At 36.6% G+C, this 27,015-nt stretch overlaps 1 protein-coding gene across 1 annotated transcript in view; it reads left to right on the top strand.

Moving 5' to 3' along the window:
- The window catches only part of beat-IV (beaten path IV), an 88,930-nt gene that overhangs the window by 8,675 nt on the left and 53,240 nt on the right, over positions 1-27,015 (top strand). The window contains exons 3-5 of the mRNA XM_075303948.1: positions 10,359-10,422; positions 13,061-14,103; positions 23,911-24,046. Coding sequence (XP_075160063.1) covers positions 10,359-10,422; positions 13,061-14,103; positions 23,911-24,046 — 1,243 coding nt within the window. The remainder of the gene's footprint in view (positions 1-10,358; positions 10,423-13,060; positions 14,104-23,910; positions 24,047-27,015) is intronic.

A 27,015-nucleotide genomic window follows, 5' to 3' on the forward strand; every position in this document is an offset into this window, starting at 1 on the left:
TTTTTCTGATACCTTGGTACGTAACCGCCAAACAAAAGGTGGTGTAGCACTCAGAATTGAAATTTCTTGGTTATTCCAGGGGATCTGTTGGTTACATGATCACAAGCGTTCATTTACTTGAAAGTGCTTCGTGTGCGACCATACGAGTAAATCCACGATTCATCATCTCTTACGATGTCACTGAAGTGTTTCGAAGCACCGCGATGGCATTTTGGAGATTTCGTTTCAACCAATCGACACGAGCCTTTTTTAAGCGATTGACAAATTGTATGAGAACCAAGGCGAACAAATTTACTTGATGGTCAAATGTTCATGCAATATTGAATGTATGCGGGTCTACCAAACTTAAGATTATCTCAATCTCACGATAGATCACATGACGATCCTGCAAAATCAGTTGGCGTTCAGTATCAATGGTTTCCGGAACAACAACAACTGATTTTGGACGAGCTTCACGAAATTCGTCTTAGGGTGAACTACGACCTCGGTTCAATTCACCATACCATTGATAAACACTGGTCGTTGCCGAAGCTTTAAAGGGTGATACGGTCAAAATTTGGTCAACGGAAAACGCGTGTAAATCGGTGAAATCGTTTATTTAAAAAATCAAATTAAATTTCTTTTTCAAGTTCAATTAGTATAAAATTCAGGAAAAATATTCAGTTAGGCTTTCGCTTTTCCAAATTGCCGGGCCTCACGCTTGACACCTGCCATCAGATTTTGTACAGCCACCTTGTCCACCTTCTTCGCCGCAGAAAGCCAGTTTGCCTTGAACTGCTGCTCGTCCTTAGCAGTCTTCTTTAGGTTCCGCTTGACAATAGCCCAGTATTTCTCAATTGGGCGGAGCTTTGGCGTGTTGGGAGGGTTCTTGTCCTTGGGAACCACCTGCACGTTGTTGGCGACGTACCACTCCATGGCCTTTTTACAGTAATGGCAAGATGCCAAATCCGGCCAATACAGTACGGAACAACCGTGTTTCTGCAGGAAAGGCAGCAGACGTTTATTCAAACACTCTTTCACGTAAATTTCTTGGTTGACAGTCCCGGAAGCTATGAAAATGCTGCTTTTCAAGCCACAGGTACAGATGGCTTGCCAAACCAGATATTTCTTTGCGAACTTTGACAGTTTGATGTGCTTGAAAATATCTGATACCTTTCCCCTTCCTCCTCCTGTCCCGGAAGCTGCTTGTAGTCGGCTTTGACGTAGGTTTCGTCGTCCATTACCACGCAGTCAAACTTCGTCAGCATCGTCGTGTACAGCCTCCGGGATCGCACTTTGGCCGTCGTATTTTGTTTATCATCGCGATTTGGAGTCACTACCTTCTTGTAAGTCGATAGTCCGGCTCGTTTTTTGGCTCGATGCACGGTTGTAGACGATACACCCAGCTTATTTGCGGCATCTCGGAGAGAGAGGTTAGGGTTTCGCTTGAAACTACCGGCAACTCTCTTTGTCGTCTCAGGGGCTTCCGGTTTTCGATTTCCCCCCGATCCAGACTTCCTGGCTGTCGATAAACGTTCCCCAAACACTTTAATTACATTTGTAACGGTTGATTTGGCAACTTTTAGCGATTTTGCCAGCTTTGCGTGCGAGTAGCTCGGATTTTCGCGATGCGCGAGCAAAATTTTGATACGCTGATCTTCTTGCTTGGACGGCATTTTGACAACTGAAGAGTGAATTCCAAAATCAAAATAGGAACAACATTCTACACACACACCTTCAAAATGAGGGGTGTTCAGGTTTTTTTAATGCAAAATTGAAAGAAATACGTCAAGTTTATATTGACCAAATTTTGACCGTATCACCCTTTATCACTGTAGACTGAATTAAGTTTATCGACGCACTGTTGTTGAGTCAATCCACATTGAAAGTTGTAACAATTAATTGCACGAAACTGTTTACGATTTAATTTTGGGCGAGATGAATGCTAATAAGTTGCTGTAAACAATACAAATAGTACTCGTTTGTACGCACAACCTCAAAAATGTCTTGATTTAAGATAGAGACTGCCGAATGGCAATACTAGGTTTGTCCAATGCCGAAATATAAAAGACAGACCTTGTATTTTCTGAAGAAAAGATCTTCGATATTGAATTTTAAAATACGGGGTGACTTTTTTTTGAGGGTGTACCTACCGATGGTTGCCCGCCGCTCGTATTCATTGACCCTGGCGTCAATAGAAAAACGGAATATTATAGGAAGACAGTATTATATTGCTGAGCAGACAAACATTTCGGTCATAGAACGTGTACATTCCAAGAAGACTCAGGACTAACGCACTCAACAAGCGTCAACCTAGAATGACTTAAAAACAGGTCCCTACACAGAAAAAAAATTTTCACGAAAATTTTTCCAATTAAAATCTTAATTGAGTTTTAAAAAATATTCAATTAAAAATTTAATTGATTAATTGAAACAAAAATCAATCACACAACTGAATAGTATCAATTAATTTTTTAATTGGCTGTCAATAAATTTTTTAATTGACACTATAATTTCTGCGATTGAAGGCATTTCAATTAAAAAATTAATTGGATCAATTAATTTCGTGATTGAATCAGATTTTTTTTTGTGTGTAGCTTCATTTCCAATGCCCAATGACCGCAATAATCTCCGCATCTCAATCACGGTTGGTTTGGTAGATTAGTAGAATTCTTGATGTTTTTGTAGGTTTTGCAAAATATTCCTCTCCAACCAAGAGGTCATTACAAATTTTTTTTAGAAATACAAAATTTTCTATAGAATTAAATTTTGACAAAAGTATCAATAGAAATAAAATTGTGATTTTATTTGCTATGGAAATAAATTTGTGACAACATTTTCTATAGAAAAGAAAATTAAAAAAAAAATTCTGTAGAATAGACAATTTTTTGGAAATAAAATTTTAATTTTTTTTTTTATAAAACTAAAATGTGGACAACATTTTCAATAAAGTCAATCATAAGTCAATACTATTTTCTATAGAAATAAAATTTTGACAAAATTTTCTATAGAAATAAAATTTCGACAAAATTTTCTATAGAAATAAAATTTTGACAATTTTTTCTATAGAAATAAAATTTTGACAAAATTTACTATAGAAATACAATTTTGACAAAATTTTCTATAGAAAAAAATTTTAACAAAATTTTCTATAGAAATAAAATTTTGACAATTTTTTCTATAGAAATAAAATTTAGACAAAATTTACTATAGAAATAAAATTTTGACAAAGCTCCATGTCTTTCATTTTATTTTTTTTTGTTATTCCATACGATCCATTGTAATTTTTTCCTTTTTGTAGATGTAGTCCCATTGTTGGAGCACGCTAAATATACTTCTTCGACACATGTACGGTGTTACCAGAGAAAAATTTCGGTTTACCCTACAAGAAAAAAAAGTTCCCTACTTTCCCCTACATTCCAAAAAAAATTTCCCTACAATTTCCCTTACAATATTATTCGTTTGGTAGATTGGAAGAATTCCTGATGTTTAGGTAGATTAAATCTCTATAGAAAAAAAATTGAAAAAAGTTTTTATATATATTTTTTTGTTTTTAATTTTTCTATAAAAATTTAATTTTTTTAGAAATAAAATTGTGAAAAAATTCTATAGAAATAAAATTTTGACAACATTTTCTATAGAAATAAAATTTTGACTAAATCTTCTATAGAAATAACATTTTGAAAAAAAAATCTATAGAAATAAAATGTTGAAAAATAATTGTATAATTAGATATAATGCATTTGGACGTCAATTGCCTGTTTCGGTATCAGGCTAAAGGTAAGTACTATGTTCGCTTTTCGAGTTGAAATTTTCGCGGTTACTTTATTAAAACAGTTCAATATGAAGCAGACAAATTAACTCAAGTGATGCGCAGTTTCTTGTTCCACTAGATTTCGGCAAGACTTTACAGGAATATTTTGGTTTCAATTTATAATTTTGATTATTTCAGGAAAAGTAATTTCGAAAATAAAGTGATTTTCAACTCGAAAACCGAACATAGTACCCACCTTAACATGTAATATAATAGTTGAAAAAAATTTCTACAGGAATAAAATATTCTACAAGATTACTCGTAGAAATAAAATGTTGACAAAATTTTCTATAGAAATAACATTTTGAAAAAAATTTTCTATACGAATAAAATTTTAAAAAAATTTTCTATACGAATAAAATTTGAAAAAATAAAATTCTGTATGATAATATAATTTTTTTCTCTTGGAATTGTCGGAATTGATCCACTTTTCATCAACAAACAGCCTTTTCTTTGTTGCCTTTGAAGCAGCTGGTCTTAAGTGAAAAATCGACTTTCGATGTTTTTTAGCTTCAACTTGTTCGGTACCCAATTTCTTTGATTTTTAATAATTCCCAATAGTTAGAATTGATAGGAAAGGCTTAAATGAATGGAAAGTTGTTCTTGAAATTGCTTTTATCGCCCGATTTTCTTCCACTTTTAATCATTTTGTTGAGCCAGTTAGAATTATGGCTATACAGGTTACAACAGAACTTTGCTTGGCTTCAAAGAATAATACTAACAATAAATGAAAGCTTCTTTGGTCTAAAATATCGCTTCCCAGAAACATAACTAGAAATTTAGCGGTTCTCGTCGGATAATATTTAATTTATTCCTCACGTATATTTATCTCTCAGGTTTACATATTTCGATCTTATTTCGATTCACAAACTCACATATCTCAGATTTTAATTTTTTTTCGTCCATTCTTTAAAAATTCAAGATTTCTGAGAGCCACGGTGGTGCAATGGTTAGCATGCCCGCCTTGCATACACAAGGTCGTGGGTTCGATTCCTGCTTCGACCGATCATCAAAAAGTTTTTGAGCGGTGGATTATCCCACCTCAGTAATGATGGTGACATTTCTGAGGGTTTCAAAGCTTCTCTAAGTGGTTTCACCTCAATGTGGAACGCCGTTCGAACTCGGCTATAAAAAGGAGGTCCCTTGTCATTGAGCTTAACATGGTACTGGGCAGCACTCAGTGATACCACGCAGTCAAACTTCGTCAGCATCGTCGTGTACAGCCTCCGGGATCGCGCTTTGGCCGTCGTATTTTGTTTATCATCGCGATTTGGAGTCGCTACCTTCTTGTAAGTCGATAGTCCGGCTCGTTTTTTGGCTCGATGCACGGTTGTAGACGATACACCCAGCTTATTTGCGGCATCTCGGAGAGAGAGGTTAGGGTTTCGCTTGAAACTACCGGCAACTCTCTTTGTCGTCTCAGCGGCTTCCGGTTTTCGATTTCCCCCCGATCCAGACTTCCTGGCTGTCGACAAACGTTCCCCAAACACTTTAATTACATTTGTAACGGTTGATTTGGCAACTTTTAGCGATTTTGCCAGCTTTGCGTGCGAGTAGCTCGGATTTTCGCGATGCGCGAGCAAAATTTTGATACGCTGCTTTTCTTGCTTGGACGGCATTTTGACAACTGAAGAGTGAATTCAGAAAATCAAAATAGGAGCAACATTCTACACACACACACCTTCAAAATGAGGGGTGTTCAGGTTTTTTAAATGCAAAATTGAAAGAAATACGTCAAGTTTATATTGACCAAATTTTGACCGTATCACCCTTTAATTGAGGTAGGATCTCAAAATGACAATTTTTGTTTTACATGCTGTTAGTACTAGTAAAAACAGAAGAAAAATTAAAATTTTTAACATTAGGTTTATTTCGGTAGTGAAAGGGTTAACATCTGAAGTGTCACTAAAATTGTAGACGCATTATTTTCGTGAGCTCATTTTTCCAAAATTCGTAACACACGAGAATTTGTAAATCGCGAAGAGACTATTTTCGTGGCTCATGCTCCCACGCGGCACTTGGTTGATTAATCACACACTCTCACACAAATTTTTGTAAGCCACGACAATTTCGTCTCACTCGCGCCCCTATAGATAAGTTAACACAATATTTTGTTATTTTATTGGAAAGATTCCTTTTCGGTATGCCAAGTACTCTGCTTTTGCTTTATTTCTACTCTCTGTTCGTACGGTCAACTGGTCGTCTCCTTATTTATAAACTAAATGACAAGGACAACGACAAAACCAAGTCCAAAAAGTTAAATTAAAATGATCACGTAATTCAATGACATAACAAAAGACACCCGACAAAAACAGCTCGTTTATGGTATTTCAAATAGCTGTTCATTCTCCATTTTTTCTTTTTGGATTTTGTGAACCACAATTCAAAAATTTACATATCGATTAATCACAAAAACATAAATTATTACAATGGAAACAAATTTGAATATCCATAAAACTAAAAAAAATATAAAATCAATAACTCCCAATGGAATATTCAAAGTGGAATGTAAGTGAACCAAATATCAGGCTAACCACCCATTCTCATCAACCGGAAATCGCTCAGCCAGACACACACCCACACACAAAAGTGCCCATACACAAAGCCTGTGATGGCATGAAAACCCCCCAATTTGATGCTACACTGTCTTCGTTTAATTTTTTCTCTTTTCATTTCCATATTCTTCCATCCCTAGGGTGTAGAAAATAATTTTAGTTATTTCAATTCCCATGGATAAGGCATCACATACACAACCATCACTAAGGATATCCGGCTTTCACAATCCTGATCCCCAATAGACAGACTCACACACACTCCCACACACCCACATAAACAAACCAATGGATGTTGTACTACTTGCTGTTTACCAAAGCCAAAATGTTTAAATAATATTTATGTATTTTCATTGTAGACTTGTGGGTTATGGCAAAGTTTAGTTGATTTTAATTAAACGAATTCCCAGAATTCGAAGCTTAAGCGAAACAAAAACCCCGATATCCCTTAGGAAGATTCCTTTTCCTTTTTTTGTGTATTCCTGCGGCTGAGGCCTAAACGTTGAATTTGTTGAATACCAAAGGGAATTCCCTAACCCAAATCAAATATTAATTTGTTGGGTGAAACCTATTTTAATATTTAATGCTCATTTCCGATTATCAAATGCTAAAATCAATCGTTAGAGCATTTTAGAACCCAAAGGGCATCGACCTAAACCGAAACAATCAAACTTAAATTCATGTCATAAAAGAAATTTAAACCTCATTTTGTGGAATACCCTCAAATAAGTTTGTTAATTTATAGGGGGTTGAAAGGGTCGTTTGAATACTCGTAGTTCTCCTAGAGAATTGGGACGAAATCGCTTGCTAACAACTATTTGTGTGTGATTTTAGCTAGGGTTTATAATTGAGAAAATGTTGTGTTGTTGAATGAAATCGGCAGGAGCATCATAGGCAAAATTAAATGGAAATCAGTTTATATTGAGGCTTTTGTTATAAGGATCCACCAATAGAAAAATGATTTTTCGATTTATGGACTCTTTGTTAAAAATTAGTTTTTTTAATAATCCAACTTAAGCAAACTATTTTAACGATTTGTGCCTTGGAAGTTCACTTGAATGAGAGAATTACAAAAAAAAAAAAACAAGTATATACGGCCGTAAGTTCGGCCAGGCCGAAGCTTATGTACCCTCCACCATGGATTGCGTAGAAACTTCTACGAAAGACTGTCATCCACAATCGAATTACTTGGGTTGCGGTAACACTTGCCGATGGCCAGGTATCTTAAAACTTCCTAACACCGTCTTCTAAATTACAAGGTAGTCCATACGTAGTATATATTAAACTAAAAAAGTCCGATTAAATACGTATATAATTAAGTTTAAAGTTTCTATAGAAATAAAATTTTGACAACATTTTCTACAGAAGTAAAATTTGGAAAAAAAATGTCTATAGAAATAAAATTTGGAAAAAATTTTCTATAGAAATAAAATTTTGAGAAAATTTTCTATAGAAATAAAATTTTGACAAAATTTTCTATAGAAATAAAATTTTGACAAAATTTTTTATAGAAATAACATTTTGACAATGTTTTCTATAAAAATAAAATTTTGGTAATTTATTTTTGACTCGAGTGGCAATCATGATTATGAACCGATATGGACCAATTTTTGTATGATTAGGGATCGGCTATATAACTATAGACCGATATGGACCAATTATGGCATGGTTATAAGCGGCCTTACACTAACGCCACGTTGCAAATTTCAACCTGATCGGATGAATTTAGCTCCTCCAAGAGGCTCCGGAGGACAAATCTGGGGATCGATTTATATAGGGGCTTTATATAATTATGGACCGATATGGACCAATTCTTGCATGATTGTTAGATACCATATACTAACACCACGTACCAAATTTCAACCGGCTCGGATGAATTTTGCCCCTCTAAGAGGCTCCGGAGGTCAAATCTTGGGATCGGCTTATATGGGGGCTATATATAATTATGGACGGCCACTTTTGGCATGGTTGTTAGAGACAATATACTAACACCACGTACCAAATTTCAATCGGATTGATAACTTTTGCTCCTCTAAGAGGCTCCGGAGTTCAAATTTGGGGATCGGTTTATATGGGGCTATATATAATTATGGGCCGATGTGGACCACTTTTTGCATGGTCATTAGAGAACATATACTATCACCATGTACCAAATTTCAGCCGGATCGGATAAAATTTGCTTCTCTTAGAGCGATCGCAAGCCAAATTTGGGGGTCCGTTTATATGGGGGCTATACGTAAAAGTGGAACGATATGGACCAATTTTTGCATGGTTGTTAGAGACCATATACTACACAATGTACCAAATTTCAGCCGGATCGGATGAAATTTGCTTCTTTAGAGCAATCGCAAGCCAAATTTGGGGGTCCGTTTATATGGGGGCTATACGTAAAAGTGAAGCCCATTTGCAATACCATCCGAACAACATCAATAACAACTACTTGTGCCAAGTTTCAAGTTGATAGTTTGTTTCGTTCGGAAGTTAGCGTGATTTTAACAGACGGACGGACGGACATGCTCAGATCGACTCAGAGTTTCACCACGACCCAGAATATATATACTTTATGGGGTCTTAGAGCAATATTTCGATGTGTTACAAACGGAATGACAAAGTTAATATACCCCCATCCTATGGTGGAGGGTATAACAATATGGGAAACATTTAAATCTGAAGCAATTTTAAGGAAACTTCGCAGAAGTTTATTTATGATTTATCGCTCGATATATAGCAAGTTGGCTGATAAGTCCCCGGTCTGACACATAGATGGCGTCGCTGGTATTAAATGCATATTATTTTTATATAGTACCAACCTCCAAATGATTCGTGTCAAAATTTGACGTCTGTAAGTCAATTAGTTTGTGAGATAGAGCGTCTTTTGTGAAGCAACTTTTGTTATTGTGAAAAAAATGGAAAAAAAAGGAATTTCGTGTATTGATAAAATATTGTTTTCTGAAGGGAAAATATACGGTGGAAGCAAAAACTTGGCTTGATAATGAGTTTCCGGACTCTGCCTCAGGGAAGTCAACAACAATTGATTGGTATGCAAAATTCAAGCGTAGTGAAATGAGCACGGACAACGGTGAACGCAGTGGACGCCCGAAAGAGGTGGTTACCGACGAAAACATCAAAAAAATCCACAAAATGATTTTCAATGACCGTAAAATGAAATTGATCGAGATAGCAGAGGCCTTAAAGATATCAAAGGAACGTGTTGGTCATATCATTCATCAATATTTGCATATGCGGAAGCTCTGTGCCAAATGGGTGCCGCGCGAGCTCACATTTGACCAAAAACAACAACGTGTTGATGATTCTGAGCGGTGTTTGCAGCTGTTAACTCGTCGGTATGTGACAATGGATGAAACATGGCTCCATCACTACACTCCTGAGTCCAATCGACAGTCGGCTGAGCGGACAGCGATCGGTGAACCGTCTCCGAAGCGTGGAAAGACTCAAAAGTCCGCTGGCAAAGTAATGGCCTCTGGTTTTTGGGATGCGCATGGAATAATTTTTATCGATTATCTTCAGCAGGGAAAAACCACTATTATACGGCGTTATTGACTATTATATGGCGTTATTGGAGTGTTTGAAGGTCGACATCGCGACAAAACGGCCCCATATGAAGAAGAAAAAAGTGTTGTTCCACCAAGACAACACACCGTGCCACAAGTCATTAAGAACGATGGCAAAAATTCATGAATTGGGCTTCGAATTGCTTCCCCACCCACCGTATTCTCCAGATCTGCCCCCCAGCGATTTTTTTCTTGTTCTCAGACCTCAAAAGGATGCTCGCAGGGAAAAACTTTGTCTGCAATGAAGAGGTGATCGCCGAAACTGAGGCCTATTTTGAGGCAAAACCGAAGGAGTACTACCAAAATGGTATAAAAAAATTGGAAGGTCGTTATAATCGTTGTATCGCCCTTGAAGGGAACTATGTTGAATAATAACAAGTATGTACGGCCGTAAGTTCGGCCAGGCCGAAGCTTATGTACCCTCCACCATGGATTGCGTAGAAACTTCTACTGAAGACTGTCATCCACAATCGAATTACTTGGGTTGCGGTAACACTTGCCGATGGCAAGGTATCTTAAAACTTCCTAACACCGTCTTCTAAATTACAAGGTAGTCCATACGAAGTATATATTAACCTAAAAAAGGCCGATTAAATACGTATATAATTAAGTTTAAAGTTTCTATAAAAATAAAATTTTGACAACATTTTCTATAGAAGTAAAATTTGGAAAAAATTTTCTATAGAAATAAAATTTGGAAAAAATTTTCTATAGAAATAAAATTTTGACAAAATTTTCTATAGAAATAAAATTTTCACAGAATTTTCTATAGAAATAAAATTTTTACAAAATTTTCTGTAGAAATAAAATTTTTACAAAATTTTCTATAGAAATAAAATTTTGACAAAATTTTCTATAGAAAATGTTGGTAGATTATTTTTGGCTCGAGTGGCAACCATGAATATGAACCGATGTGGACCAATTTTTGTGTGATTGGGGATCGGCTATATATAACTATAGACCGATATGGACCAATTTTGGCATGGATATTAGCGGCCTTATATTAACACCACGTTGCAAATTTCAACCGGATCGGATTAATTTTGCACCTCCAAGAGGCTCCGGTTTATATGGGGGCTATATATAATTATGGACCGATGTGGACCAATTTTGGCATGGTTGTTAAAGACCATATACTAACACCATGTACCAAATTTCAGCCGGATCGGATGAAATTTGTTTCTCTTAGAGCGATCGCAAGCCAAATTTGGGGGTCCGTTTATATGGGGTCTATACGTAAAAGTGGACCGATATGGGCCAATTTTTGCATGGTTGTTAGAGACCGTATACTAACACCATGTACCAAATTTCAGCCGGATCGGATGAAATTTGCTTCTCTTAGAGCAATCGCAAGCCAAATTTGGGGGTCCGTTTATATGGGGGGCTATACGTAAAAGTGGACCGATATGGCCCATTTTCAATACCATCCGACCTACATCAATAACAACTACTTGCGCCAAGTTTCAAGTCGATAGCTTGTTTCGTTCGGAAGTTAGCGTGATTTAAACAGACGGACGGACGGACGGACATGCTCAGATCGACTCAGAATTTCACCACGACCCAGAATATATATACTTTATGGGGTCTTAGAGCAATATTTCGATGTGTTACAAACGGAATGACAAAGTTAATATACCCCCATCCAATGGTGGAGGGTATAAAAATCAGAAAAGAGCAGCGAAGCGGTTCGGGTTCGGCTAGTAATTATATATAGACTCCTCTATATAAAATGATAAAAAAACGAAACTGGCTTATAAAGGTAATTAGTCTGCCTTGTTTTATACAAACATAGATGGATTAACTTAAGAAGTTTTAAGATGGCTGTCTTTTTTAGAAATTACTACGCAATACGTAGTGGAGGGTACACGCTCACAAAAAATCGCTTCTGTAACATATACTCCCAAACATATTTTGCTTCAAGCATATACAATTTTGGGTATTGCCCAAACATTTATATGTTTGATCTCTTCCAATATATAATATGTTTGAAAGCTTATTGGTCTAAACAATATATGTTTGGGTAGTCTAAGTTCCAAACATTTTGTATTTTTGCATCCAAATTCAATAATATTGTCTTCCAAAAAACAATATGTTATTATGTGAACATATAATATGTTTGGAAGCATTTTGCACCCAAAAATATTATATGCTTAAAAAAAATTCTCCCAAACAATATTGTGCTCAAAATTTTATTTATTTATTTATATATTTACAATCATAATGAATTATGAAAATAAACAGGTAATATAGGTGCTAACAACATAGGTTTTCGACCTGAATGCTCAAAATTTTGTTTCTGCCCAATTGTATATTCCCCCACATCTTTCTCACTTCCACGAGATTTTTTAGTTCTTAGCACCTTTTTCTGTAATACAAACATTGTAGAAGAAATTATTCAATTGTATGATTTTTTTATCTTAATTTTACCTTTTGCCGGACGGGGATTCGAACAGCGGACCACACAGTTTGTAAGGATCAAAGAAGTAGCTGATCAACTGCCCAAGGAAAAATAAAATGTTAATTTTGTAATAACAAGCAACAACCACCAACTTAATTCGCTCCCTGTTAAATAGCGCTCCAAGCTATTAAACACATATATGTTTATAGGCTATTTCTAAATTAATATATGTTTGCATCCAAGCATATTATATTTACAAACATTTTATGTCCCAAACATAATATGTTCTAACATATTAACATATATGTCCCAAACATGTTATGCTAGTTTATGAACATTATATGCATGCACTCAAAAATATTGTGTTTAAAAATTTGTGTTCCAAACATATAATGTTTATAGCCAAACATATGAAAAACAGCCTTTTTCATCCGTGTACATAAGATTCGACGCGACCTTATATACTTGCCTAAAATTTAACCTCTCCCACTAAACCGAAATAAAAACCTTCGAAAATTATTGAAATAATTCCCAACACTCTTGGCCTCATTCGAAAAAAAAAACTAACACACACCCTTTTCAACGGCACAAGTTTTTAGGTCAACATTGCCATAGTTTTCATTTTAGATTCTAAGCATTCAATCTATTGTGTGATTAACAAATCTCAAAATCTCTAGGGTATCCTTGAATTTGCAATATTGCTCCGCACTCATATGCCTTACATTTCAATTCTGTGTAATTGTAGGATTGGCCGGTTTAAGGCTCATCAAAGTTTCCATTCCTGCCTATAAATTGAGAGGTGAATCGGCATTCATGGAATGCCAATACGAATTAAACAAATCGAAAGGAATTTTTGGTGGAGCACATACAAGGAGTCGTAATCACCACGGCTACGGTGGTTATCAACAGCAACAACAGCAGCAACAGCATCAACAGTATCAACAACATCGCCTGCATAGCTCAGCAGGAGTGAATATTAACTATGAGGATAGTGAAGATTTACCCGAATACAGACACATGCATAACCAGCCCCATAAATACCAACAACCAACCACACAACATAGACAGCCATATTTCCAGGCCCACAAAACAGACTCAAGGCATGAGATAACGGGTAGTGGAAGTACCCGAAATGGCAATAGTAGAAGTGGTTCAAGTGTCACTTCATACCATCGTGAAAAGCTACAATATCCCTATGTGCAGCAAAAACAAAAACGCCAATATAATCCAGAGTATCCAACACTGCCACCCTCACCGTATGGTCACAGTGTCTATAGGGGGAGAACACAGACCTCTTCAACTTCACTTTCATCCTCATTGTCGTCTTCCTCCGGGCTGGGTCACAGCAGCAGCATCAGTAACAGCGGCAGCGGCAGTAGTAGTAGCAGCAGTAACTATGGCGGTCGCGTAGGAGCCAGTACTTATACTGGTCGATCATCGTATTCCTCCAATACAGGTGTCTTCAGCAGTATCACCAATAGCAATTACGGACGGCAGCATGAGCGTGATGATAGCTTTGCCGATAGTAACGAACGAAACGAGCACAATAGGGAAATCGTTCGAGGCCACCACAACGAAGGCGATAACGACGACGGCGACGACGATGATGATGATGATGACATCTCACACGAAGAGCATGTGAACAATGCAGATGAAGATGAAGACCAAGAGGAGGGTGAAGATTTGTATGCCATTAAATGGTACAAGGATAATGAAGAATTCTATCGTTATGTGCCAAAAGCGAATCCACCAAAAACGAGTTATCGTGTTGATGGTGTACGAGTTATTGTAAGTATGAATTATTGTTATTATTATTGTTGTTGTTGTTAGTCTCTTTGTTTTCATGGGGGTTATGGTTGTCCTTAGTGGTTTTTGTGTTAGTATGTGCTCGTATTTTAGAAAAGGAAATTGCATTGCAGAGATAAAGCACAAGTATTTACGCACTCAGCCATAGAAATTGAAATAAACTCAAGTTTAGAGTAAAATGGACAGTCCAAAGCTTGTGGGGCCTTTTTGCGATCCCAGCAAACAAATTTCGAAGTTCATCTTAAATCAGAATCACCTACTGAGTCGATCTAGCTCTTTCTGTCCGTCCGTCTGTCCGTATATTTGTTATTCGCAAGACGCCGGTGATAATTGCGGTGATAATTGTCATTCCATTTGTAACACATCGAATTATTGCTATAAGACCCCATAACGTACATATATTGTGGGTTGTAGTGAAATTCCGAGTCGATCTAAGCATCTCCGTCCGTCCGTCCGTCTGTTGAAATCACGCTAACTTCCGAACTAAACAAGCTATCGACTTGAAACTTGGCATAAGTAGTTGTTATTTATGTATGTTAGGTCGGATGGTATTGCAAATCCACTTTTACGTGTAGCCCCAATATAAACCGACGCCTTGATTTGACTAGCGGATCCTCTTGGAGGAGCAAAGTCCATCCGATCCGGTTGAAATTTGGTACGTGATGTACGTATATGGTCTCATACAACCGTGCAAAAATTGGTCCATAATTATATATAGCCCCCCCAGATTTGATCTCCGGACCCTCTTGGAGGAGCAAAATTCATCCGATCCGGTTGAAATTTGGTTCATTACGCTAGCATATGGCCGCTAACAGCCATGCAAAAATTAGTCCATATCGGTCTATAGTTATATATAGCCGATCGGCAATCACACAAAAATTGGTCCACATCGCCAAAAATAATCTACCAACATTTTATTTCTATAGAAAATTTTGTCAAAATTTTATTACTACAGAAAATTTTCTTAAAATTTTATATTTATAGAAAATTTTGTCAAAACTTTATTTCTATAGAAAATTATGTCAAAATTTTATTTCTATAGAAAATTTTGTCAAAATTTTATTTCTATAAATAAATTTGTCAAAATTAAATTCTATAGAAAATTTTGTCAAAATTTTATTCTATATAAAATTTTATTAAAATTTTATTTCTATAGAAAATTTTGTCAAAATTTTATTTCAGCAGAAAAAATTTTTTTAAATTTTATTTCTATAGAAAATTTTGTCAAAATCTTATTTCTATAGAAAACTTTATCAACATTTTATTTCTATACAAATTTTTTCAAAATTTTTTCAAAATTTTATTTCTATAGAAAATTTTTCCAAAATTTTATTTCTATAGGAAATGTTGTCAATATTTTATTTCTATAGAAAATTTTCTTAAAATTTTATTTCTATAGAAAATTTTGTCAAAATTTTATTACTATAGAAAATTTTCTTAAAATTTTATTTCTAGAGAAAATTTTGTCAAAATTTTATTTCTATAAAAAAATTTGTCAAAATTTAATTTCTATAGAAAATTTTGTCAAAATTTTATTCTATATAAAATTTTATCAAAATTTTATTTCTATAGAAAATTTTGTCAAAATTTTATTTCTATAGAAAATTTTGTCAAAATTTTATTTTGTATAGAAAATTTTGTCAAAATTTTATTTCAGTAGAAAATTTTTTTAAAATTTTATTTCTATAGAAAATTTCAACATTTCTATACAACTTTTTTCAAAATTTTTTCAAAATTTTATTTCTATAGAAAATTTTGCCAAAATTTTATTTCTATAGGAAATGGTGTCAATATTTTATTTCTATAGAAAATTTTGTCAAAATTTTATTTCTATAGAAAATGTTGCCATTATTTTATTTCTATTGACAATTTTTCCTTAAAAAATATTTTTCAAAATGTTGTCAAAATTTTATTTCCATAGAAATTTTTGTTAGAATTTTATTTCTATAGATAATTTTGTCAAAATTTTATTTTGTATAGAAAATTTTGTCAAAATTTTAGTTCTATATAAAATATTGCCAAATTTTATTTCTACAGAAAACTTTATCAAAATTTTATTTTTATAGAATTTTTTTTTCAAAATTTTTTCAAAATTTTATTTCTATAGAAAATTTTCTCAAAATTTTATTTCTATAGAAAATTGTGTCAAAATTTTATTTCTATAGAAAATTTTATCAAAATTTTATTCCTATAGAAAATTTTATCAAAATTGTATTGACGTATATTTGTTATTCGCAAGACTCCGTTGATAATTGCGGTGAAAATTGTCATTCCATTTGTAACACATCGAAATATTGCTCTAAGATCTCATAAAGTATACATATTCTGGGTCGTGGTGAAATTCTGAGTCGATCTAAGCATCTCCGTCCGTCTGTTGAAATCACGCTAATATCCGAACGAAACAAACTATCGACTTGAAACTTGGCATAAGTAGTTGTTATTTATGTAGGTCGGACGGTATTGCAAATCCACTTTTACGTGTAGGCCCAATATAAACCGACCCCTAGATTTGGCTTGCGGATCCTCTTGGAGGAGCAAAATTCATCCGATCCGGTTGAAATTTGGTACGTGATGTACATATATGGTCTCTTAAAACCATGCAAAAAGTGTTCCATATCGGTCCATAATTATATATAGCCCCCCCAGATTTGATCTGCGGACCCTCTTGGAGGAGCAAAATTCATCCGATCCGGTTGAAATTTGGTACATTGCGCTAGCATATGGCCGCTAACAGCCATGCAAAAATTAGTCCATATTGGTTTATAGTTATATATAGCCGATCGCCAATCACACAAAAATTGGTCCATATCGCCAAAAATAATCTACCAAAATTTTATTTCTATAGAAAATTTTTTCAAAATTTTATTACTACAGAAAATTTTCTTAAAATTTTATTTCTAGCGAAAATTTTGTCAAAATTTTGTTTTTATAAAAAAATTTGTCAAAATTTTATTTCTATAGAAAATTTTGTCAAAATTTTATTCTATTTAAAATTCTATCAAAATTTTATTTCTATAGAAAATTTTGTCAAAATTTTATTTCTATAGGAAAATGTTGTCAAAATTTTATTTCTATAGAAAATGTTGCCAAAATTTTATTTCTATAGAAAATTTTTCCTTAAAAAATATTTTTCAAAATGTCAAAAATTTATTTCTATAGAAAATTTTGTCAAAATTTTATTTCTATAGATAATTTTGTCAAAATTTTATTTTGTATAGAAAATTTTGTCAACATTTTAGTTCTATATAATATATTGCCAAAATTTTTTTTCTACAGAAAACTTTATCGAAATTTTATTTCTATAGATTTTTTTTTCAAAATTTTGTCAAAATTTTATTTCTATAGAAAATGTTCTCAAACTTTTATTTCTATAGAAAATTTTGTCAAAATTTTATTTCTATAGAAAATTTTATCAAAATTTTATTTCTATAGAAAATTTTGTCAAAATTTTCAACAACATTTTATTACTATAGAAAATTTTGTCAAAATTTTATTTCTACAGAAAATTTTGTCAAAGTTTTATTTCTATAGAAAATTTTGGTAACCTGAATTATATACGTATTTTATCGGCCTTTTTTATTTAATATATACCCAGTATGGACTAACTTACAATTTAGAAGACGATGTCAAGAAGTTTTAATATACCGTGCCATCGGCAAGTGTTACCGCAACCCAGGTAATTCGATTGTCGATGACAGTCTTTAGTAGAAGTTTCTACGCAATTCATGGTGGAAGGTACATAAGTTTCGGCATGGTCAAACTTACGGCCGTATATACTTGTTCTCAATATACTTTACGAACAGTCGTTGTGAGGTGGCCCCTTATCCCTGAAATATGACCTTATTGCTATCGCGTAGTTTGTTACAAATTGCAGTGGCATTGGTAGACGACTTAAAGGGGCTGTCGAATGTGATCCCGAAAATTTTGGGGAAATTTCTGGTAGTAGTCGTTTCGCCATCGACACTAAAATTCAACTGCCCGCCTATTTCTGCCGTCCATTTAGTGAATAGTGTGGCTGAGGGTTTGGAGGCGGATATTCTCAAATTTCTACCAGTGAAATAGCTGGTATGAACAGCAAGGTAGACTTTTAATCGATCGCAGATGTAAAAAACAATAGGACCGGATGCCATGTTGGTAAGACGTTCGCGTATGATGCAATCTCGCCGCCGTCAGGGGTGGTGGGGGGTGGGGGGGAATGGTGGATAGGTAGAGATTGAACAGCCGGAGATGTCACCTCACCTTACGGAACTCCTTGTTTCACTCTACGGGGTCTTTACTTCTTATCCCTAGATTCCACATACGACAGGCGCCCGCACAGATAATTAGTAACCCAACGATTGCTACCTGCCAGTAGAGACGTATTCTCTATGTTCTCGAATAGTCTGGCATGGTTGACCGCATACCTTCTATAGGTGAACTCTCACGAGTACCGACCCATGACACGGCTTGGGCAGATTGAGTCTCCTATTTATGTATGCTGAAATGACAGACAAAGCCATGGTCGTACTATGTATTTGGCGGAATCCATGTTAATGATTAGCAGTTGGAAAATTCTCCACAAGACTGAGGAGGAGAAGTGCCTCAAGCGTCTTGAGAAGGAGAGTGCCTCAAGTGTCTTGAGAAGGAGAGTGCCTCAAGTGTCTTGACTACTGACGAGTGAAAGGAACTCGGTCTGTTCGAATCACTCTTGATCGAGTCTTTGCCTGGCTTCAGTAGTGGAACCACCCTACCCACTATCCAGACGTCGGGTAATCGGGTTATTCATTCCAAGGGAAAATTGAGGAGTCGCAACTCTCAGTATTCGCAGATGTTTCAGCACAGCACCCTGAATGGTGGTTTTGGATACTGTTGATGACATTGGTAACTTTGGCATAGGTAAATTATGGTATGTTGCTCGCTCGGATGCTCAATTAACTATCAGTTGAAAAACCTGGTGAATCTCTTCCGATTATTTCACTCCGCCTAAGGTGACAGAGATCCCGCTATTCCTTGTAGCATGATTCGAGAGGGCTCTTACTGTTGACTACCTATGCCAGCGCCTTTGTTACATTGCTTCAGGTGCTCTAACCATGTATTCCGCTTGTCGATTATCTTACTTACTTCTAGATTCAGTTCCCTGACTCTGGGATCAGCATGGTTAGCAAAACGGCTTGTCTTCGAGTCTCGTCCCTTCTGCTGGGAAGTTGGGCCGCACTTGGGCAATTCGACCAGTGGGTATAGCTACATTGATGATTTCCCGAAACACCCTCTGAGACACATGAACATGGGGTAGGGATGGGAGCTCACTGTAGCGGTGATTTATGTGTTCTGCGAAGCCATCCTAATTGGTTTGGTTGATGAACGATGTAGCATTCAGAGGTTATAAAATCGACGGCGTTCATCACGCCCGTCTGAGAGTCAGCTTCTGTTCGTCCTTATCTGGGCAATTCTATAGAACTTATGAAACGAGAGGGTGCTGAAATGGGACGATAGCTCAGTGAAATGGCGATCTAGGTATTCTGTGAAGCCGTCCCAATTGATGAAAGTCCGGCAATTTGATGAAAGTCCGGCATCCAGAAGTTATGAAATCAGAGGGTCGGTTAATGGTCTGAATCCAGTGAAATGACGGGTTGTCAGGATACGTAATCTCTCAAAATGTTCGTGGAGGACTCTTCCTTCACCGAGCAAAAAGTGGAGTCAAATATGCCAAAGTTATACCTCTCGGGTCATTACTCATGAGAGAATGCCAAATTCATGGTGGGCATTAAAGTCTCTTAGCACCTACACAACAGCCACTCAATGTGTGGCCTATACCCTGGAGCACAACTATCAACTGGCGGTCCCAAATTTCATTGATGCCGCCATACATTCCATATACGGCTCACTAGTGTCCGACACAACAGAGGCAATATGAAAGTCAGGCCTCCTTAGTGACATTTATGTAGCATATTGTAACCAGCACAAAAGCGTAAGCTAAAGGTTGCTTTAAAATGTATCTCTTGGATATCCACGACCCTGATTCTCTTCCGATTCATAAAATCTCACTGATCTCTCACTAACCTCTTAGCCAAAGTTATACCTCTCGGGTCATTACTCATGAGAGAGTGCCAAATTCATGGTGGGTATTAAAGTCTCTTAGCACCTACACAACAGCCATTCAATGTGTGGGCTATACCCTGGAGCACAACTATCAACCGGCGGTCCCAAATTTCATTGATGCCGCCATACATTCCATATACGGGACATTAGTGTCTGACACAACAGAGGCCATATGAAAGTCGGGCCTCCTTATGTCACATTTATGTAGCATATTGTAACCAGCACAAAAGCGTAAGCTAAAGGTTGCTTTAAAATTTATCTCTTGGATATCCACGACCCTGATTCTCTTCCGATTCATAACATCTCACTGATCTCTCACTAACCTCTTAGCCAGTTACAATTAAATAGCATAAAATCTGCACTTTCCGGAACTGGTACAACAATATTAGGTGTCAGATGCTGCGGCGGGGAATATTGTTGAGCGAGAGAAGTCGGGGGAGTCAAGTAGTCTGATGACCCACTGCTGCTGTCGATGAAACAGTATGACTATACTCATACTGGGGAGCCACCGTGTTGCAATGGTTGGCATATCCGCCTTGCTTACACAAAGTCGTGCGTTCGATTCCTGCTTCGACCGAACACCAAAAAGTTTTTCAGCGGTGGATTATCCCACCTCAGTAATGCTGGTGACATTTCCGAGGGTTTCAAAACTTCTCTAAATGGTTTCACTGCAATGTGGAACGCCGTTCGGACTCGGCTAAAAATAGGAGGACCCTTGTCATTGAGCTTAACATGATTTGGGGCAGCACTCAGTGATAAGAGAGAAGTTCACCAATGTGGTATCACAATGGACTGATTAGTCTAAGTGAGCCTGATACATCAGGCTGCCATCTAACATAACCATACTCATACTGACATGTAGTCAGTACGACTATAAAGTGTGATACGGTCAAAATTTGGTCAATATAAACTTGACGTATTTCTTTCAATTTTGCATTTAAAAAACCTGAACACCCCTCATTTTGAAGGTGTGTGTGTGTGTAGAATGTTGCTCCTATTTTGATTTTGGAATTCACTCTTCAGTTGTCAAAATGCCGTCCAAGCAAGAAGAGCAGCGTATCAAAATTTTGCTCGCGCATCGCGAAAATCCGAGCTACTCGCACGCAAAGCTGGCAAAATCGCTAAAAGTTGCCAAATCAACCGTTACAAATGTAATTAAAGTGTTTGGGTAACGTTTGTCGATAGCCAGGAAGTCTGGATCGGGGGGAAATGGAAAACCGGAAGCCGCTGAGACGACAAAGAGAGTTGCCGGTAGTTTCAAGCGAAACCCTAACCTCTCTCTCCGAGATGCCGCAAATAAGCTGGGCGTATGGTCCACAACCGTGCATCGAGCCAAAAAACCAGCCGGACTATCGACTACAAGAAGGTAGTGCCTCCAAATCGCGATGATAAACAAAATACGACGGCCAAAGCGCGATCCCGGAGGCTGTACACGACGATGCTGACGAAATTTGACTGCGTGGTAATGGACGATGAAACCTACATCAAAGCCGACCATAAGCAGCTTCCGGGACCGGAGTTTTATACGGCAAAAGGAAGGGGAAAGGTAGCAGATATTTTCAAGCACATAAAACTGTCAAAGTTCGCAAAGAAATATCTGGTTTGGCAAGCCATCTGTACCTGTGGCTTGAAAAGCAGCATTTTCATAGCTTCCGGGACTGTCAACCAAGAAATTTACATGAAAGAGTGTTTGAATAAACGTCTGCTGCCTTTCCTGAAGAAACACGGTTGTTCCGTACTGTTTTGGCCGGATTTGGCATCTTGCCATTACGGTAAAAATGCCATAGAGTGGTACGCCGCCAACAATGTGCAGGTGGTTCCCAAGGACAAGAACCCTCCCAACACGCCAGAGCTCCGCCCAATTGAGAAATACTGGGTTATTGTCAAGCGGAACCTAAAGAAGACCAAAAAAAAAAACTGCTAAGGACGAGCAGCAGTTCAAGGCAAACTGGCTTTCTGCGGCGAAGAAGGTGGACAAGGTGGCTGTAAAAAATCTGATGGCTGGTGTCAAGCGTAGGGCCCGGCAATTCGGATTTGGAAAAGCGAAAGCCTAACTGAATATGGGAGCCACCGTGGTGCAATGGTTAGCATGCCCGCCTTGCATACACAAGGTCGTGGGTTCGATTCCTGCTACGACCGAACACCAAAAAGTTTTTCAGCGGTGGATTATCCCACCTCAGTAATGCTGGTGACATTTCTGAGGGTTTCAAAGCTTCTCTAAGTGGTTTCACTGGAATGTGGAACGCCGTTCGGACTCGGCTATAAAAAGGAGGTCCCTTGTCATTGAGCTTAACATGGAATCGGGCAGCACTCAGTGATAAGAGAGAAGTTCACCACTGTGGTATCACAATGGACTGAATAGTCTAAGTGAGCCTGATACATCGGGCTGCCACATAACCTAACCTAACCTAACCTAACTGAATATTTTTCCTGAATTTTATACTAATTGAACTTGAAAAAGAAATTTAATTTGATTTTTTAAATAAACGATTTCACCGATTTACACGCGTTTTCCCTTGACCAAATTTTGACCGTATCACCCTTTACTCCTGTCTGATTTCGGCAGACTAAACAGTACCATGGTCCGGGGTTTCTCTCTTCCTCGGAACGGACCAAAAGCAAACGGAGACGGCTCTCCGGGATGCACCCCTTCCAACACATAAAGAAAGACGAAACCACACGTACACGGATGTAGCACCTGCTGGACGTACCAGGTCAATGCAGTGCTCTGAGTAGTTCAGGGTATAACAAATGACAATATATAGATCTTTACTATGTTCCATTACATATCAGCCACCCGCATTGTTGGTATATACTGACCATACATTACTGCAGGACCAATGTTGGTCATCTTTTATCAGAAGATAAAACAAATTTCAGTACAAGATGTGCTTCAGTATTTTCAGATAAGATACACGACACCGCCATCTTATCTTCGAAATTTTTAATTCCATAATAAGAGTTAAAACTGGCAATATAGTTTAATTTTCGAGAAGAATTTTAACGCCATTTAATTTTATTCAGAGAGACCTATTAATTCCAAAGAGTCAATTGATCAACCAACTTTCATCTATGGTTCATCTTCGTTTAAATGTATATATTCCCCTTTTTGCACAGCTAGGTTGTCAACACACAAAGTCTAGAAATTCCCTTTGCTTTTAAACTTCACTATTTCGCCAACGTTATACCAGTTTACTTTACAATGTCCTTACATATTCCCATTGATAAATATAGAATGGTGAAGTCGTGTACGGATAAGCACCATTAGGTGAAAGTTCTAAATTAAACATTAATCTATGTTGTATGAAGGTTATAGCAAAATGGTATCTCTGAAACTGGTTATTTCTTTACTGTCATGGATAACGGACGGAGATGTGCGGTTACCTAAGGACATATACCTTAAAGGATTAAATTTATATTGCTAATTCATTTTGTTCATTTCGTTGTGCAGTCAAGTGATAAAAGGATATGCCAGTATCAAAAGCATTTTAATAAATTCGTATGGCTTGTCGGAACTTTATTGCTCCACAAGGGACAAAAGCATAATTTGTTCGATTAAAGATTAGCAGGTATTAAGGTAGTGGTGACTCGTTATTAGTGACTATTACATTGGACAAGAGTTTTAAGACCTTAGAAGTTTGCAATAATCTATCCATGAATTCTTATAAACTAATTAATTTCTTTTGGTAATATGTTTTTATATAATTTCAGGAAGAACATTCGGATAGTTCTAGAGTTCTGCTCAGAGGACTAAGTATTAATTCGACAGGTCTCTATCGATGTGAAATATCTGCAGAAGCACCAAATTTCTCATCAGTACAAGGAGAGGGACGAATGGATGTTGTATGTAAGTATAATAACAAATGCACATGGAAAGTATTTCCTAATTAGCCGAATTAAATAATAGAACAACAAATTTCTTATCTTAGCCGAAATACTCGATGAGAGGTGAAAAATAATTGCTAGATTTTGCTAGATTAATTACAGTTCGCTTTCTATGAGTCTTTATAGTTTTTTATACCCACCACCATAAAATGGCGACGGGGGTATAATAAGTTTGTCATTCCGTTTGTAACACATCGAAATATCGATTTCCGACTATATAAAGTATATATATTCTTGATCAGGGAGATATTCTAAGACGATATAAGCATGTCCGTCTGTCTGTCTGTTGTAATCACGCTACAGCCTTCAATAATGGCGCTATCGTCCCGAAAGTTGGCACAGATTAGTTTTTTGTTTGCAGGCAGGTCAAGTTCGAAGATGGGCTATATCGGTCCTAGTTTTGATATAGTCCCCATATAAACCGACATCCCGATTTGGGGTCTTGGGCCTATAAAAACCGTAGTTTTTATTAGATTTGCCTGAAATTGGAAATCTAGAGGTATTTTGGGACCATAAAGAGGTGTGTCGAAAATGGTCCGTATCGGTCCATGTTTTAGTATAGCCCCCATATAGACCGATCTCCCGATTTTGCTTCTTAAGCGTCTAGAAACAGTATTTCCTATCCGATTTGTATGAAATTGAAAATCTAAAGGTATTTTGGGACCATAAAAAGGTGTGTCGAAAATGGTCCGCATCGGTCCATGTTTTGATATAGCCCCCATATAAACCAACCTCCCGATTTGGAGTCTTGGGCCTATAAAAACCGTAGTTTTTACCCAATTTGCTTGCAATTGGAAATATAGAGGTATTTGAGGACCATAAAAAGGTGTGCCGAAAATGGTGCTCATCGGTCCATGTTTTGGTATAGCCTCTATATAGACCGATATCCCGATTTTGCTTTTAGGGCTTCTAGAAACTATATTTACCATCCGATTTGCCTGAAATTGGAAATATAGAGGTATTTGAGGACCATAAAAAGGTGTGCCGAAAATGGTGCTCATCGGTCCATGTTTTGGTATAGCCTCCATATAGACCGATATCCCGATTTTGCTATTAGGGCTTCTAGAAACTATATTTTATATCCGATTTTCCTGAAATTTAAAATCTAGAGTTCTTTTGGGACCATAAAAAGGTGTGCCGAAAATGGTGCCAATCGGTCCATTTTTTGGTATAGCCCCCATATAGACCGATCACCCATTTTGCTTCTTGGGCTTCTAGAAACTATATTTACCATCCGCTTTGCCTGAAATTCTTGAGTTACAATAAACTGTATTTATTACATGATTTGCATGAAATTCGAAATATAGAGGTATTTTTAGAACACAAATAAGAGTGCCGAAATTGAGGTATATCGGTCCATTTTTTGGTATAACCCCCATATAGACTGATCTCTCGATTTTTACTTCTTGGGCGTCTAGAGACTATATTTTCTGACCGATTTGTTTGAAATTGAAAATCTGGAGGTATTTTAAGATCACAAATATGTGATTAGCAAATGGTGCCTATCGGTCCATGTTTTGGTATAGCCCCCATATACACCGATTTCCCGACTTTATTTCTTGGGCTTCTAGAATCCGTAGTTTTTATCCGATTTGCTGGAAATTAGTAATCTATAATAAAATTTTAGACAAACGAAATTTCTTTTTCTTATAAAGTGTTTTCGCTTATTCAACGATTGTCTCTAAAATTTGTGTCAAAAGAAAACTTTGCTTGTCTAAAATTAGGTTTCTCAAAAAAGAAAACACTTCTTTCAGGGTATAGCAGGCGCACTGATCATAAAAATTGCTTCAAACTGAAAGTAAAAGTTCCAGAAAATCTACAGATTTAAGATTTTAAATCAAGGCGTAATTTCAACATATACACGATATGATTATATTTTCTCTAAAACTCAATCAAAATTGCTTCTCATAAATCCAGAATCTTATGTGGTCTTCATAGATAGAATCTTTAAAGTTTGTCTTCGGAAGCTGGCTCGTTTGGGAGAAGATTTGTCATCTAACCCCCTACAATTCTATATATTATCAAGTAACCCACTACGACGAAGAGTTTTCATAGTAAACTATTCAACTATAATTGATTCATGGTGGTGGGTATTTAGAATTCGGCCTGGCCGAATTTACTGCTGAATATACTTGTTTTTTTTTTTTTTTGCAAAATTCAATTTTGAACACCTTTTTGGCAATTTTCTTCTACACCGGAAAAAAGTAAACTGTTTTATAGGAAAAATGTTTATTATATTTTAACCATATACTCGTAGTACCCAGAAAAAAAAACTTCTCCAAAAAAGTAGTGCAAATGATCGTTCGTTGCCGTAAGTTCGTTCAGGCCGAATCTTATGTACCCTCCACCATGGATTGCGTAGAAACTTCTACGAAAGACTGTCATCCACAATCGAATTACATGGGTTGAGGTAACACTTGCCGATGGGAGCCACCTTGGTGCAATGGTTAGCATGCCCGCCTTGCATACACAAGGTCGTGGGTTCGATTCCTGCTTCGACCGAACTCCAAAAGTTTTTTAGCGGTGGATTATCCTACCTCAGTAATGCTGGTGACATTTCTGAGGGTTACAAAGCTTCTCTAAGTGGTTTCACTGCAATGTGGAACGCCGTTCGGACTCGGCTATAAAAATGAGGTCCCTTGTCATTGAGCTTAACATAGAATCGGGCAGCACTCAGTGATAACAGAGAAGTTCACCAATGTGGTATCACAATGGTCTAAGTGAGCCTGATACATCGGGCTGCCACCTAACCTAACCTAACACTTGCCGATGGCAAGTTATCTTAAAACTTCTTAACAACGTCTTCTCAATTGTAAGTTAGTCCATACGGGGTATATATTAAACAAAAAACAAATACGTATATAATTCAGTGTGACAAAATTTTCCATAGAAATAAAATTTTGAGAAAATTTTTTATAGAAATAAAATTTT

This window comes from Haematobia irritans, chromosome 1 (genome assembly GCF_050003625.1).
Source record: "Haematobia irritans isolate KBUSLIRL chromosome 1, ASM5000362v1, whole genome shotgun sequence".
Lineage (NCBI taxonomy): Eukaryota > Metazoa > Arthropoda > Insecta > Diptera > Muscidae > Haematobia > Haematobia irritans.